This window comes from Ursus arctos, unplaced genomic scaffold (genome assembly GCF_023065955.2).
Source record: "Ursus arctos isolate Adak ecotype North America unplaced genomic scaffold, UrsArc2.0 scaffold_30, whole genome shotgun sequence".
Classification (NCBI taxonomy): domain Eukaryota; kingdom Metazoa; phylum Chordata; class Mammalia; order Carnivora; family Ursidae; genus Ursus; species Ursus arctos.
Window position 1 is genome coordinate 32137479 of NW_026622986.1, and position 15399 is coordinate 32152877.

The 15399-nt window shown below is 53.7% G+C and overlaps 1 protein-coding gene across 1 annotated transcript; it reads right to left on the minus strand.

Moving 5' to 3' along the window:
* Positions 1-862: 862 nt before the first annotated feature.
* On the minus strand, positions 863-15302 carry AKR1E2 (aldo-keto reductase family 1 member E2). Its single transcript, XM_057304700.1, has 10 exons — positions 15198-15302; positions 11431-11598; positions 9430-9546; positions 9196-9273; positions 7466-7588; positions 5501-5598; positions 3569-3641; positions 2948-3032; positions 1874-1955; positions 863-1628 (listed from the first exon to the last, which is right to left on the minus strand). The coding sequence occupies exons 1-10, from the start codon at positions 15234-15236 to the stop codon at positions 1586-1588; spliced, it is 906 nt and encodes a 301-aa protein (XP_057160683.1). The 5' UTR covers positions 15237-15302; the 3' UTR covers positions 863-1585.
* Positions 15303-15399: the final 97 nt, after the last annotated feature.

Below are 15399 nucleotides of genomic sequence, written 5' to 3' on the forward strand. Positions count from 1 at the left end.
TGAGCAGTTGCATGAACTGTGCATCCAGTGTGTACATTCATGCATTTAAAAAAAGCAAGTTACTGGGGCGCCTGGGTGACACAGCGGTTAAGCGTCTGCCTTCGGCTCAGGGCGTGATCCTGGCGTTATGGGATCGAGCCCCACATCAGGCTCCTCCGCTACGAGCCTGCTTCTTCGTCTCCCACTCCCCCTGCTTGTGTTCCCTCTCTTGCTGGCTGTCTCTGTGTTAAATAAATAAAATCTTTAAAAAATAAAAATAAAAAAAAGCAGGTTACAAATGACATATGCTGTGCGGCAGGTCTGTGAGGACTTTATGCCCATTTATTAGATGTGTATACGTGTTACATATATTTTTTTTTAAATTTATTTGAGAGAGAGAGAGCATGTGTGCAGGGGAGAGGGGCAGAGGGAGAGGGAAGGACACTCCTCACTGTGCACAGAGCCCCCACTCGGGGCTCGATCTCAGGACCCTGAGGTCATGACCTGAGCCGAAGCCAAGAGTCCCAGGCTCCACCAACTGAGCCGCGCAGGCACCCATGTTACATGTTTTATGTAAGTTGTTTATCTACATATGTCGAGGACATGGGCAAAGATTAGAAGGATCCACTAGAAAGAGGACTCTTCTTAGATACTGCTATTTTAGGCCATTTTTACTTTCTATAATTGAGCTTTTCTCTGTTTTCTTTGCATTCTGAATCCGGCAGAATTACTTTGTTAAATAGAAAAATTCTGTAAATACTAATAAAAAGCCCTATTAGCTAATCGTGTAGAATTTTTCTCACCCTTAACAGAAAGAGGGAAACATCTGATAATTAATTCATGAAAATGAGCCTTTTTAATCTAACATAATAATTTATATAAGCAGCTTAAAAAAAAAAAAAGGCCCTAAGCTTGGTGCTGAAGTGCCATCTGGTGAGATGAGTCACATGCTGTCCGGCATGAGACTGTGTGGCCACGCGCCCTCACGCCCTTCCCGACGCAGTGGGTGGAAGGCTGGACCCTGAGTGCAGGAGGGGGAGGGCCCACATGTCCTCTCTGAGCTGGCGTTTCCACAGGTACACTTAAACAGAGAAAAACCCTCTGTGTTGAACTGAGACATCTCCCACTTTCAGCCAGGTGTTCTCTGGATGTGTGACGGCAAGGATTTTGGGGGGATTGTCAGGGACAGAGGAGCACAGATGACACAAGGGGGCCCAGGGTCGGTGAGGGGGCCGAGTGACAGATGTAGAGACTCGTTATGCGATGGACTCAACTCTTGTATTTAAGTATTTCCATAATACCGTCTTTTTTCCGAGAGCACAGGCCCATAGCTTGTCTTGTAAAAATCCCATCACACTGTGCTCTAAGGATCCTGAGGACTGAGGGTTCTCCATGGAGGGTGGTCACTGCTCCCATGGGGTTTGTCTCCATCACTGGGACCGGCTGAACCGTCTGAATTGCTCAGGGAGCTCAGCTTCTGTTCCAGGCGGAAATCCACCCAGATCAAACCCCGTCCCTCCCCTCCCTGGCTGCCCTGTGCAGAGGTGGGCCGGTTCAGACCTGGGGGTCTGTTGGGGCAGCAGGAGGAGGAAGGGGGAAGCCATGCTCAGTAATCTATGTTGAAAGGATAGTCCTTGTGGTTCTCAGCTCTGAAAAACAGGAAAACAAATAAAAATAGAAATGTATATTCTTTTTGAAAGAAACATTCTAAAAGCTACAGTCGAGTCCTTTCAAGCTCCCGGATGTATTAAGTTAGTGTCTGGGTTCGCTCAGTGGCCCAGCCTCAAACAGGAAGGACTTATGAGAAGGCTTAATTCACCTAAAACGTATATAATCAGCACCTATTCGGAAACCGACCCTCTATTGCGAAAGGAAGTAAAGGAGACGTATTTACATGGGTAACCTGCACATTCGGAAGTTTCTGTCCAGGGCGAGGATGTCATTCATATCCTGTTCCGACAATTCAAAGTCAAACACCTGCAGCCAAAACACGTGCACAGCAAATTCAGATCAGGGAGCACTTCGCTGAGCGCACATTACCCGCAGGCGCCATGCCAGGCCTGTGGGGGACACAACGCCGTGGGTGAAACACCGCGTGTGACGCCTGCAACTTCCCCAGAGCATCAGCCTTCGCACACGCAGTGGCCTGTGAGCTGCCGTCACCGGACACGGGCTGCCGGGCTGGGGGGAGCCCCCAGAAATACGGGGTGGGTACTGCATTCAGCCCATGGGAATAAGGGACATCCCGGACTGGTTAGGAAGTGCAGCAAAGAATTCTTTTCCCACTGCTCGAAAAACCCAAAAACTGAAAAACCAAAGCCCAAAACCTTTGTGCCCCACACCGTACCAGCTAGGAGGACGCTTGGGCCCCGGGACCATTCAGTCTAGCGGTGTCTGTAACACAGTGCGGTTCCTGCGTCTGTTCCTTCTAACGCAGAATTCCAAGCTGCCACCCCGCCCACCCTTTTGCTCTTAACACACTTGCGGAGTAGGACTCCCTCCTAAAATAAGAGCTTTTGTCCCAGGGGAACGACCCCTAGTTGCCGCTGAGGAGCTGGGAGAGAAGGTGCAGTGGCCAGGGGCCCGGCCTCTCCCCACAGGATCTCCTCCACCCCAGTCCAGCAGAAACCAGGGACTCGGTGTCCACGGCAGTTCCGACCGCAGGGCCGGCTGCGGCCCAGGGGGGCAGCTGGGCTCAGTTCTGGAGGGCTCAGGGCAGCCCGGGGGCAGCGGTCCACAGCGCTGGGGAGCAGGTGCGTGGCTGGGCCGACGCCCTGGCTGTTCATCCCCTCTCTGTTCCCCGTTTCAGCCGGTTTGCCAGCTCCTAGGCTGGGTACGGTCGCCCCCTCGGGTTCCTCGTGCTGTGGCCACGGCTTCATCCCGCCCCTCTGCTGCGTCAAAGCCACAGGACCCCCGGCTCACTAACATATGATCCCAAACCCTTGGAGTAAAAGAAGAAAAGCACTTTCCTGGATATTCTCAAGAATCCGCTTTGGGGTGACGGATTTGGGGATCACTATCACATTCCTCTGGATCTGAAATCGGAGCAAAATCTACAGAAGAAATAGTCTAATATCAGACAGAGGGAAATCCTGTGGAGTCAGCCGTTTCCGCACAGATTACATTATACTGTGCAGTGAAGTCCGAAGGTCAGGGGCCGCAGAGCTTTTATTACAAGCTCTCCTCTTCCAAAGTCCTTCAGGAACCAAACCAGCGTATTCTGGACGTTCTTCCAACGTGTGTGCAATGACCACCACTGGCCCATGCGGAGTTCCGTGAGTTAAAGGATTCGCTGAAGCGCCCAACCCCTACACGTTGGACATCAGAGCAGGGAAGACAGTGGTAAAGCCCTTTCCTGTCCCATTCGGCTGGTGGGCCGACGGACAGGGCCCCAGAGCTCCACATCGGAGTCCCAAGCAGGGGGGCTCGCAGCCTGAGTGGGTGGGAGCACGGCCCTGGGCGCTAGTGAGCCAATGGAGCTCCGGGCAGGGGTCCGCCCGGCCAGCCTGCGGGAACCCTTCCTCCGCCCACTCCCGGGCTCCCAGGGGATGCGGGCGCGGCCCCCCAGCCCCGGCAGCCCCCTCCTTACCTGGGCAGGAGACTTGCTGTACTTCCGGGCCACCCTCTGAATCACCGGGTCATCCAGCAGGTCTACCCCCTCACTAGAGAGAGCAGGACCGGGCAGGGGGTTAGGGCGCCACACATGGGTGCTTCTCGCTTCAAACAACACAGCACTTGTCCAGAGTGCAAAACCTAGATTTGCTTTGTCTGATCGCAATACTTGCTCACTGCAGGGAAGCTGAGTGGTACAGAAGAGCTCTATCACCCAAATCCCACTGTCTAGCGACAACCACTGCTAACACTCCCTAGAGACAGCCGCACACGCTGCTTTCATGCACATTTGCTGTTTTCTCTAGAACAAGGTGGTACCGTTGGAGGGTCTCAGGCAGCGTGTGTCCCTCTGACACTTACTGCAAGGCCTGGGGTCGTGCCTACGGCACTGTTCCTAAGTAATTGTTGTCAATGGTGGTAATTTCAGCAAAGTTCAACTCAAATACCAGACCACCCGGAGACCGGGAATGTGTGGAATCTCTGGGGTAGAGAATGGTGCCCTCCCTCAGCGTGGGGCCTCGGGAGAGACCTTCCTGCAGGGCACATTCTTTAGGCAGCTCCTAGGTTCCCAGCACTGCTCTAGAAACAGTGCCCAGAGTGTCCTGAAGGAACTGAACGGCTGATTCCATTTGCCGTGGGCCCAGCACTCAGCTGGTTCCCCTCCCCTGGGCGGCTCCCACCACCCACTGTGGCCCCAAGACCCGGAGCTCAGCTGCACAACATGACCCAGCCTTCCAGCAACTGCCTCGCTGCTACCAAGATCAAAGACCTGTGCCTGCTTCCCATGGGACACACACAGGTAATCAGGTCAAATATTTCTAGTCCTCCCGGGGCCCCTGGTCTGTCCCAGGCACTGAGGCAGGGGCTGGCAGAGAGTCACAAATCACATGCTGTCCCTGCACTCAAGCCGCTCTGACAAGTGGGGAAAGGAACTCATGACAAGACAGTGTGACGAGGGCTAGGGACAAAACCTGAATATGGGGAGTCCAGAGGGCTTCCTGGAGGAGGTGACGCAGAATTAAACCATATATTAGAAGTTAGAGTTTGCCAGATTTAAAAAAAAAAAAAGAAGGATAACAGATCTCTAGGTAAAGAGAACAGTCTGTGCGGAGGCACAGAGACTGGAAAGAATGCGCTCTATTCCGGGAGACCCGCTTAGTTTCAAGTGGTTGGTGCGCACACTTTCTGCAGGAACAAATGAGGCCAGAAATAGGCAGAGGCCAGACCAGTTGGGACTCCTAGGCCAAGCCAAGAACTGAAGAGTTTTTAAGCAGGAAAGTGACTGGATCAAATTGAGACGCTCCCTTTGGCTACCGTGAATGGGGCAGATCTGGCCGGAGTGAAGAGGCTGCAGAATTACTCATGAGAACCACTTAACTAAGGCAGGGATGGCAAGAACAGAGATCAGGAGACAGATCCCAGGTTCTGCGGCAGAATGATCAGTGGATGTCGCTGATGGATTGGAAAGGCCGGATTTCCAGGTGTCTGGTCCGGGGCGTGCGAGTGAGGGCTCCATAGCTTAGTTAATGGAGGGAGCACAGCTCAGAGTTCAGGGTCTGGGGAAAGAGGACGGGTAGATTCTCTGTTCTGTGGGGACGGGGATGTCTGTGAACCAGCCCGACAGGGCGGTCTAGCAGAGGACCCTGCGCTAGTCCAGCGCTCTGGAAGAGGCTGCTCCCGGCTGCTTCCGTCCCTCAAAGTGACTCTTCTCTGGCTCCCAGCACCAGCTCCCTCCCGCAGCCCACAGGGTGCGGGGCGCTGTGAGCTCCCCCTGCAGGTGCCTGTGGTCCCTGCACCTCCTGCCCACACTGTCCTTCCTGAGATCCCCTATTAAACTACCCAAATTCACGCAGAGGGTGCGTCCCTTTCCTGCCAGAGCCACGACTCGCTCCCACCGACACAGCCCTACCTGGAACCACCGAGGGGCCGGTATGCGGTCACGGACACATCTCTGGACTGGCAAAAACGGATCAGATCCTTCTGGGTAAGATACGGGTGGCACTCAATCTACAAAGAGAATCCCAGCTTACCAAAAATTCAGAGCAACAGTATGCTGGGAAACAGGGCACACATTAGTGTCTCGGCTCTGTCACTGAGGAGCTGCGTGACCCGTCCCCAGGCTCAAGCGTCGCGCCTGTGAAGCAACAGGCCCCTGAGAATGGGCAGGAGGGACACCTGTGTTCCCTGGACGCTCAAACAGTGCCTGCTTGGCGAGGACCCTGCTCTGGTCCTTGACTTTCCGCTCCAGCCCGGGTCACTGACATCCTCGACATTGCACTTAGTGGCCATAGTCTGTCTCCCCCCATTTGATGTAGGGTCCACGAAGGCACGGATTCGGCCTGACTTTGTTGCGTTCCCAGACATCTAGAATATGCTAGGCATATAGCACACGCCCCGTCAACACTTGTGAGGTGCGCGGACAAGGCTGGGGAGTCACGTGGCAAACACATGCTCCGGGGGACGTTAATGGACATTTGAAGAAACCGGAGAGCAGGATTCCTGTCTGCACGTACGATTCCAGGGCATCATCGGCGGGCTGAAAACAAACACTTGCTTGGGGCGAACTGGGAGCTCCAACAGGCCCCGTGGGCTCCAGGACCGCGCTCAGGAGCACGGCAAACACAGCCGCGGGTCTCTGAAAGCCCTTCCGAGGGCACGTTCCCGGGGGCTCAGAACCCTAGCTGGGAAACACACCCCCAGCCCCTCCGCTCCCCACAGACGCGGCAACAACCCTCCCCCGGGTTTGAAGAGCCGCCTCCAACTCCGATGGGACAGGAGCTGTGACGCACGCGAAAAGATTCTAGGCACGCGACGCTGTCAAGCAGGGAAACTAAGCCGTGCCTCACGTGGGGACGGCGGCTGGAAGAGCTTCCAGAAGGCAGAGGCTGTTCTGTTCCCGCCCTGGGTGGTGACCTGCAGAGACTCACCAAGTGACCCTGTTTCCCGTATCCACGTGAAACTTCGGCTGGGAAGTTTTTTTAATAAAAAATGGAACGTGATGCTCTGTTCTTAATGTCCCCAAACCGGAAAATACCCACGCGCCCATCAGCGCTAGAATGGGTAAGCTCCCTGCGCTCTACTGGTGTAAAGGAGGCCCACGCAGGGAACAGCACGAGGGACAATCATACGTGAACGTGGAAGCATCTAACAGGTACAAGGTTGAAAGAAGCCAGACACAAAAGAGCACATAAGGTGCCATGTTATCTGCATAAAGTTCCAAAGCTACTCTGCCGTTAGTCATGGGCACACTGGCTGCCCTGTGGTCCTAGAAGAGAGCGTGGAGGGGCTCCCAGGTGCCGGTCGCGCTGTTTCTAGACCTGGATGCAGGGCGCGGCTGGGCTCCGTTCAGGAGAATCTAGCAGGCGCTACTGTCACGTGTGCTCTCTGTAAATGGATATGACACTTGAGCGAACGTCTAGGTAAAATAAAGTGCTAGAAAAATGCCCTTTCCTCATGAGCCAGCTCCCTGCATGGAAGTCCTGGGAGCGTCTGTGAACGTGGGGGTCTTTCAGCTGCCCACCCTGTGAGGCTGGAGAGAGAGGAGGGGGTCCCAGCGCTTCCCCAGGAAGCCCGCACTGCTGTGAGCACCACTGTTAGCAAGGTGGGAGGGCACCCCGGGACCCTTCACCCCTTCTGCGCAGAGAAAACCCGGTTCAGCCCCTGCCCTGGCTTCCGAGGGCAGCACCTGTCCACACAAACCTCTGGGGCGGCTCTCCTGCCTCGGCGACAGCTCCCTGCCTAACTGCTCCCTGAGTCGCCCAATTGCAGTCACAGGAGAAAAATGCCCACTGTGTGCCCCACCCCTTCTTCAGTTTCCCGTCCAGCCACATGCGAGTGACAGCTGAAAAGCCAACTCCCTCTGTTAAAGTCTCACCTGGTTAGTCATTGGCTTGAATCGCAAGTTGGGTTTATTCAAAAGTCTCTCCAGCTGCTTGTGGTTGAAGTTTGACACCCCGATGGCTTTCACCAGCCCCGCGACCACCAGGTCCTCCATGGCCTAAAGAGAACAGAGCCGTTCCGCTCCACTGGTAATGCACGCCCCTGACTCGTCTTCACGCTGCACAGGCCGCATCCACGATTCCTAAATGGCTCGCCCGGCACCCCACAGGCATTCTGCCCCCCAGGCCTACTCCACTTGCACCTCTCCCTCGCTGGGGGACTGTGGGCACGTTTATCTGACCACACTAAGCTTCGGTGTCCTCCCTTGCCAAGTGGGGACAAGCTCGTCCGTGCCACAGGATTGTTTTAAAGATTCCATCAAATCACGCACGCAGCATTAAGCTCCGGGCTGGAACGCGGTAAACGCTCAGCGTGGAGCTGTTACTATCTTCTTACCCCAAAGACCTGTAGACACGGTGTTGGGCAAGGACGTCCACTGCTGTCCCCTCACCTCTCTCTCCACCTAGATCATATGCTTCCCAAGCACAGGGAGGTTCTCCTGCTGGCCCTCAGCTTCAGCGGGAGCGTGACCCGGTGCAGTGCACGTCGTCAGCGTGAGTCCGGGGTGGCCCCGGGTGGGTGACCAGTCAGTGCACGACAGCTACGGCCCGCCTGCAGCATTATCCAGAACCCCGCTGCGTGCACAGATGGCCCAGAGTTTAACGCACAGTTTTCCAGAGAGGCAGTGCCGTGGGACAGAAAGGGCGGGGGCCCCTGGTCCCTGGCTCTCTCAGCCCAGACCCCTTGGCTAATCTGTTTCGCTGATTCCCATTTAAGAGAAATGGCGTTATACGCAAGTAATGAATCATGGAAGATTACATCAAAAACTAGGGATGTCCTGTATGGTGACTAACATAACATAATAAAACATTATTATTAAAATAAATAAATAAATAAATAAATAAATAAATAAATAAATAAATAAATAAAAATAATAAGAGGAATGGGGTGAGGGGTGGCCTGGCTGGTGCTCCTCCCCGGCTGTGCGATTCCCTTGTTCTGCCTGGTACTCCAAGGCCGGCTCCCATGCATCTCCCTGAATTCACTGTGACTTCACCTGCTTCTCAGGCCTCACCCCTGCCCTCCTCTACCCTACATCGGTGTGCAATATTACACACACCACATCATCCCGGGGCGGCGGGAACCCCCGACTCGCTTCCACACTGGCACCCCTCCCCCGACTCCCATGCTCGCTGCTTTGCTCCAGGCCTCTTCCTCCCCTCGTGTCTGGACTCCAGCAGCAGGCTGCAAGCCTGCACCCCATCCTCCAGCTGCTTCCAGCGCCCCCCAAACCTCGCCGTGCTGCCGGGCATCGCTCCGACGAGCGGTTACAGACGGGCCATCAGCAGCTACGGAATAGCAGTGGTGGGTAGCACCCCGTAATGGAAAAATGGATTTAAAAATTTTCTTTTTATCCTCTTCTGTATTTCTGTAATGACTGCGTGATGTTTTCTAATCAAAACACAAGTCGACGCGGAGACCGACAGCAGGTCTGCCTCAGTGAGCCCTCGAGCAGACGTCACGGAGAGGAGCCGCCCGGGACAGACGCAGACGGCCGCTCAGGTGCCTGAGTTTCCGAGTCAGGTGCGCGCTCCCGTTCACACCGCACACCTGTGTCCCTGCCCACTGGCACCCTCCCCGGAGGCCCGCCGGCCCACGGCTCACCTCCCACGTGTCCAGGAAGTCCGTGTCACTGGGTATCACCATGCCGCTGCGGTCCAAGGGCATGTCCTCGTCCCCGGGCTGTGAGGCAGAGGAGGGAGCTGACGGGGGCCGCGGGGGCCTCGAGCCCAGGCCTCTGCTGAGCTGCGGCCCACGTGGCCCTGTGGCTGGCCCACGCTCCCTGCACCACCCGACGGGCGTGACCAGAAAGCAAGGTGCCACGAGCACCTTTCGTACCTTGAACCCCATGGGCCAGTGTATGAGGTAAAGGTCCAAGTAATCCAGCTTCAAGGCCTTCAGACTCCTGGTGCACGCTGCTTTCACCAAGGACTTCTTATGGCTGGTGCACCAGAGCTGCCGGGGTGGGGGGGAAGCCGGGGTTAACATGACCTCTGCCCCTTGGCCCCACAAACCCAGTGTCAGGAAGACACACAACATCCAAGAGCAGATGGCAACGACACTATCGTCAGATGGTCCCAGGACTCACTCGGGGAGGGATCTCCAAAACTGGCCTCTGCTGCCTGAGTCCTACTCAAGGGAAGTTGGCGGCCCCGTGTACTCTGGGATGGGGGTGGGGGGCATCTGGTTATCTGAATCCACCGGGACCAAAAGCAAACCAAAGCCAAACTAAACCCAAGCCAGAGCCCGTAAGCAGAAAGGGGAGGAGGAAAACTCAGAGGAAATTCTCCATTGTGTGTCCCACCTCCGTCAGCTCCGCGTTGAAGGTCCTGGGGACGAAGGGCTCATACTCGAGCAGTTAGTTAAGTTAGGTGGGCGAGCGAACATCCACCGGCCTGGACTGACTTGGGTAGTTCCCTCCCCGCCCTCTCTTAAGTCGGAAACCCACGACTGGTTCTGCCTCTCGTTACTTCGGTCACATTGTTTGGTATTTAACTGTGACGGGAGCCAATCCGAAGGCTCGGACGCAGCAAGAGAAAACACAGAAACAAGTACAAGAAAGAGGCATGAAAGATGTAGCAACACACGGTAAACACAGTGGATAGACCAGAACGAAGAAAAACAAAAAAATTAAAAATAGATTGTTAGCAACAGGACTCTCTAGATGGTGAGTATATAAAGTGATTTTTTTAAAAATTATATTTCCATGACTTTTCCAAACGTCAAGAGTGATGAGCACACGTGCCCCGCTGGCTTTGATGCACTCAGGAGCAAATGTCCCCTGATTTCGGGGCTGGCCTCAGCAATCCCGGCACCCACCTCCCTTCCTGGAGTAGCAGGAGAGACTTCTGCTCCCCAGCCAGGTGCATACCTAGGCCTCTCCCTTACCCGCCCTCTGCTCCAGCGTTAGAAGCACCGAAGAATTACAGACGTCATCGGAGGGTAAAACAGAAGAGCAAATCTACTACAGAAACAGCAGGAAATCTTGCAATTAGGGGCATCGGACCTGGCAACTACTCAGATGACCAAATCCAGAGTCTTGCTTTATACGCAATGACCCTGTGACCCTGCGCCATCCAGTGACTGACCCAGTCTCTCTGAGCTCGTGAGAGACAGCTGGAAGGAGGGCCTGTGGCTCCTGGCCTCACAGTCTTAACGTTCCGCTTCAAAGTCCAAAGCAAAGAGTTCTTGAACTCTGCTGTCTGGGTCTGCCCCTAAGCGGCCCGCACGGTGGTTTCCCTCTTCCCTCCTCCACCGTCCCCCACTGTCCAAGTCCGGGCCGCCCTCCTCTCCCACCCACACGGCCCTCAACGTCTCCTGTCTTCTGCCTCCTGCCCACATGCATGCTCCTTTCAGGGGCTGCAATTGTCTAGATAGGACACAAGTCTCGCTGCTGTAGAAGATAAGCTCCCTACTTAGAGACCTTCAACTGTGCTCCTTGGTCTATGGGAAAAAGAGTAAGGCCCTTAAAAGGCACTCAGGCCTCTGTGTCTGGTCTGTCCCCTGCTCCCGCCTCGTTTCTTAGGACTCCGCTGCTTGCTATTTTCTGATCCGAGAACACCAAGCTTCTTCTAGGTCCCTGTCCCCAAGGTGCTGTCCCACGTCTCCTGCCTCTGTGCAAGCTGTCCCCTCTGCCTGTCACCCTGTCCCGGACGCCTTCACCTGCCGCATTCCCAGCACGTGCACAAAGCCGCCCAAGTGTAGTCAGGTCTGGTTCCAGGACGAACTGAGCTGTCAGCTCCTGGGAGGCTAGAAAACCCTCCCGAGGCCGGGTCAGCAGTCTTGCTAACTAGGCCCCGCGTGCTCGACGCCCTGCTCGCCCCGTGTGTGGAGACCTACCTTACTGACGATGAACAGGTCCTCGCGTCTCACCACGCCCTCCTTGATCTTGCACTGGATCCCGTCCCCGATCTCACTCTCATTGTGGTACAAGTAAGCGCAGTCGAAGTGCCGGTATCCGGCGTCGATGGCCAATTTCACCGCCTCCGTCACTTGTCCTGGAGCCGCCTGCAGAAAGAGCACCGCAGAAGAAATCCACCCACATCCAGGGGACCCCAACTCCTCCCTAAAGTGTAGACTCAAACGGTGCCAAAGTGAGGAGGTCACGGAATGGCGCAAGTGTCAGTCAGCACTGAAATTAGGGAACGTCAGAGTCAGAAAGGATTTAGACACAATCTAAGTTCCAACTCCTTTACTTATTTGGGGAAAACTCTACAGGTATTTTTAGTGCCTGCAAATAACAGAGCCAGACGCTAGGCTTCCTGAACGAACAGAGGATAAAGAAATGGAGGAGGAATCGTAACAGTAACTGAGATACAAGAAGGTGTGGACGCACCCTCTACCCGATGAGACCAGAAGTCCGAGGGTAAAGGTAACAGGTGTACACTCACCCGAAGATAAGCCACCACCCGTGAGCATCTCCCCAAACCCACAGGCACAGTATGGATTCCATCACGATTGTGCAAGTTCGGAAAACACCCCCTGTGAACGGGGCTGCTCAAGCAAAGGGACTGGAACAGGGAAGAAGCCCGGGAGGGCTCACGACACATTGCGCTGAGCCTTCCCAAAGGGATTCATGCTTCACAAGGCACCTGCTCGCTTGACCTTTGCGGAACCCCATGCACTGTGTGTAATGGTCTTCGCGTGACGAGCTGCACACTCAGAGGCGCTGAAAGCTAAAGAAGCATCCATCTCGAGACAGGAAACGAACCGCCAAGAAATTAGAAGGAAAGAGAAAATTTGAAAACAAGAATGAACATCCAGTCCAGACATAGAGAAGCTCAACAAAGCCAGAGGCTAGTTCTTTGAAAAACCTTAGTAAGGTGGACAAACTTCTGATGAGACTGATGGGACCAATTTTTTTTTTAAATGACCTGAATGAAAAACCGTCATGCAGATTAAACAGAGACCCAAAATCTTAGAAAATATTACCAATAACTATAAGCTGACAATTTGGAAAGATGAAAAGAATGGGGAAAATCCCTAGAAAAACTTACTTGAGAAGTAAAAGCTGACTTGTCCTACAATTATTTTTTAAATGGAGCAATTAAACACACACACAGTTCTACAAAATTTTGAAGGACGAGATCATCCCAATTTAACACAAAATCTCCCAGAGAAGGGAAAAACAAAGAATACTCCCAATTCATCCTACTAAGCCAGCATATCCCTGGAATTAAAAGCAGACACATTCATCTCACTCATGAATTACAGTTGCAAAAACCCTAAGTAAAATAACAGCAAATTGGATGCAAGAATATATTATGGAAAAAGAACATACTACGCCCACATTGAGTTTATCTGAGAAAACCAAGGATGGTTTGATATTAGGAAATTTATAATAATTCACATTAATAGATTAAAAAATAAATCATGTCAATCAATGTTGTATAAGATTCAACACCCATTCCTGATTTAAAGTCTTAGTAAACGACGGCAAAAGGGAACTCTTTAACCTGGTAAGGAATACCCACATTTATTTTTTTTTTTTTTTTAAAGATTTTTTAATTTATTTATTTGACAGAGATAGAGACAGCCAGCGAGAGAGGGAACACAAGCAGGGGGAGTGGGAGAGGAAGAAGCAGGCTCATAGCGGAGGAGCCTGATGTGGGGCTCGATCCCATAACGCCGGGATCACGCCCTGAGCCGAAGGCAGACGCTTAACCGCTGTGCCACCCAGGCACCCCAGGAATACCCACATTTAAAACAGCAACGATAACAAAAAAATCAAGAACAAAAAGAGCCCTAAAAACCTAGGGGCAGACATCATCCTAAACATGTATCAGAAACATTCCCTTTAAGATGGGGAACAAAACAAGAATGTCCATGGTAATGGAGGCCCTATCTACCACAAGCCACTCAGAAAAAGCAATGTGAAACTTAAGGACTGGAAAAAAGGAAATGAAAGTGGCGTTATTTGCAGCTGGTATGATGATTTATGTAGAAAGCCCAAAGGAATCTATAGGCAAATGAAGAGAACAATCCGACACTTTAGCAAAGTGGCTGGAAATGTGTTGAATATACCAAAGAAGATTGTTCTTTTTTTTCTTTTAACTAGGCTCCACACCCAACATGGGGCTTGAATTTCTGACCCTGAGATCAAGAGTCCCCGCCCCACCGACTCAGCCAGCCAGCCGCCCTGAGAAGACTGTGTTTCTATGCATCGACAACGAATGAGCTGAAGACATAACCGCAGAGAAGTTTCATTTCCAGTAGTGTCACAGAATGTCCAGTACCCAGCATTAATTCCAACAAATGAAGGGAAAGCTGTATATATAACCAGATGAAGAGACACTGAGAGATGCAATCTATCTAGGACAATTTATTAGAGAAATACACTAGGGTTGGAGAAAGCCAGATTTAATGCCATAGTTGTGAGTTCTCTCCAGACTGATCTATGGATTTAATGTGATTCCACAGACCCAGAATGAGCTATATTCCCGCCTCCCCCCCCCCGCCCCCCGAACCTGGGCTGTCCATGTGTTTTACTGCGGCCAAGAGAATGCAGCGGAGATGCCAGTTCCAAGCCTAGGCTTCAGGATGCCTTGTGCATTTCCCTGCTCCCCTGTGCCTCAGCCATCACCATGAGAATATCCCACATCAGCCTGCTTGAGGCTGAGAGTTAGGTGGAACCAAGTGGAGCAGCCCCAAACGTCCCAAATGAGACAAGCCAAACCCCAGACATGGGAGTGAGCTGTGCCAAGATCCACACAGCACAGAGCTGCCCAGCGGCCCACCTGCATGCAGCGGTAATAAACTACAAATCACTGAGTTTTTGTGCTTGGTTGTCGATGCAGCGCTTCTGGGCAACAGACAGCTGATGGGAGTAGCTCTAACGTTACACTACTGAAAATTACTACATAAAAACAAGACTCTGATCAGAAGGGTGATTAAGCCTGATCCAAGTCTGTGCACCTGAAGTCCAACAGAAAGGAATGTTTTGGCCTGTGAAACAGTTTTTGCAGGTTTTCCTTGCGCTGTGTGCAGGACAGGACTCCCACACCCACCGAGCCATGTGCAGAAGGCTGCGCAGAGAAGGCCGGCAGGGAAGTCAAAGCATTTAAACCGGCTGAGCGCTGAGAGGCTCGAGGGTGAGAGCCACCATGATAAAGAGCTACATCCTTGCTCTTTAGAGTTGGAAAGTACTTAGAAGAAATCACTTAAATCATACTCGGATGAGCAGGGGTCGACGAGGCTAATTCCGACTCATCCAATCGCTTCTCTTATTAAGCACGAAATCTAAGCGATCAGTGCAAGCAGGTGCGGAGGGCTCCCAGTGAGCGCTGGGTCTCACGTCCCGCACAGCGGTGACGAAATCCGAGGACAGCAGGGCTCGCACAGGGAAGTAAGTTCTGTCCCAAACCGCACTAGTCTTTGGAACGCAGGTCACCTGGCCCAGGGCGCCCGCGGGTCCTCCCGTCCCGACCCCGCCTGGGCACTGTCTGCTCCCGGCTTTCGCAGACATTTACTGGCGAATGCTCGGAAGGGGGCCCCTGGGCAGGGGCGGCGGCGCCGGGGGGTGGGGAGGGAGAGTGGCAGGTGGCCCCGCGGGTCCTCTCCGCGGCGGGGAAAGACCCCGCCCGCCCCGGGAGCGAGGGCCGCCTCACCTGCCAGGTGCCCAGGCCCAGAGCCGGGATCCGCTCCATGCTCCCAGCACCGCCGCGGCCGCAGCACTACTACCGGGGCGCACAGCTGTGCCCGCGGCTCTGAGCAGCCGCCGCGCGCGCGGTGGGCGGTGCCAGCGGGAGGCGGCCCTGATTGGCTGGCGGCGCCCCTCGGGCCAGGGGACACGCCCACATCCCGGGAGGC

Coding starts and splice junctions, on each gene's coding strand:
- AKR1E2 (XM_057304700.1), bottom strand. CDS start 15,236: ATGGAGCGGATCCCGGCTCTGGGCCTGGGCACCTGGCAG. Junction 11,599..15,197: donor TGGGCCTGGGCACCTGGCAG/GTGAGGCGGCCC, acceptor CTCTTTCTGCAG/GCGGCTCCAGGACAAGTGAC. Junction 3,033..3,568: donor ACAGCAAGTCTCCTGCCCAG/GTAAGGAGGGGG, acceptor TTTCTTCTGTAG/ATTTTGCTCCGATTTCAGAT.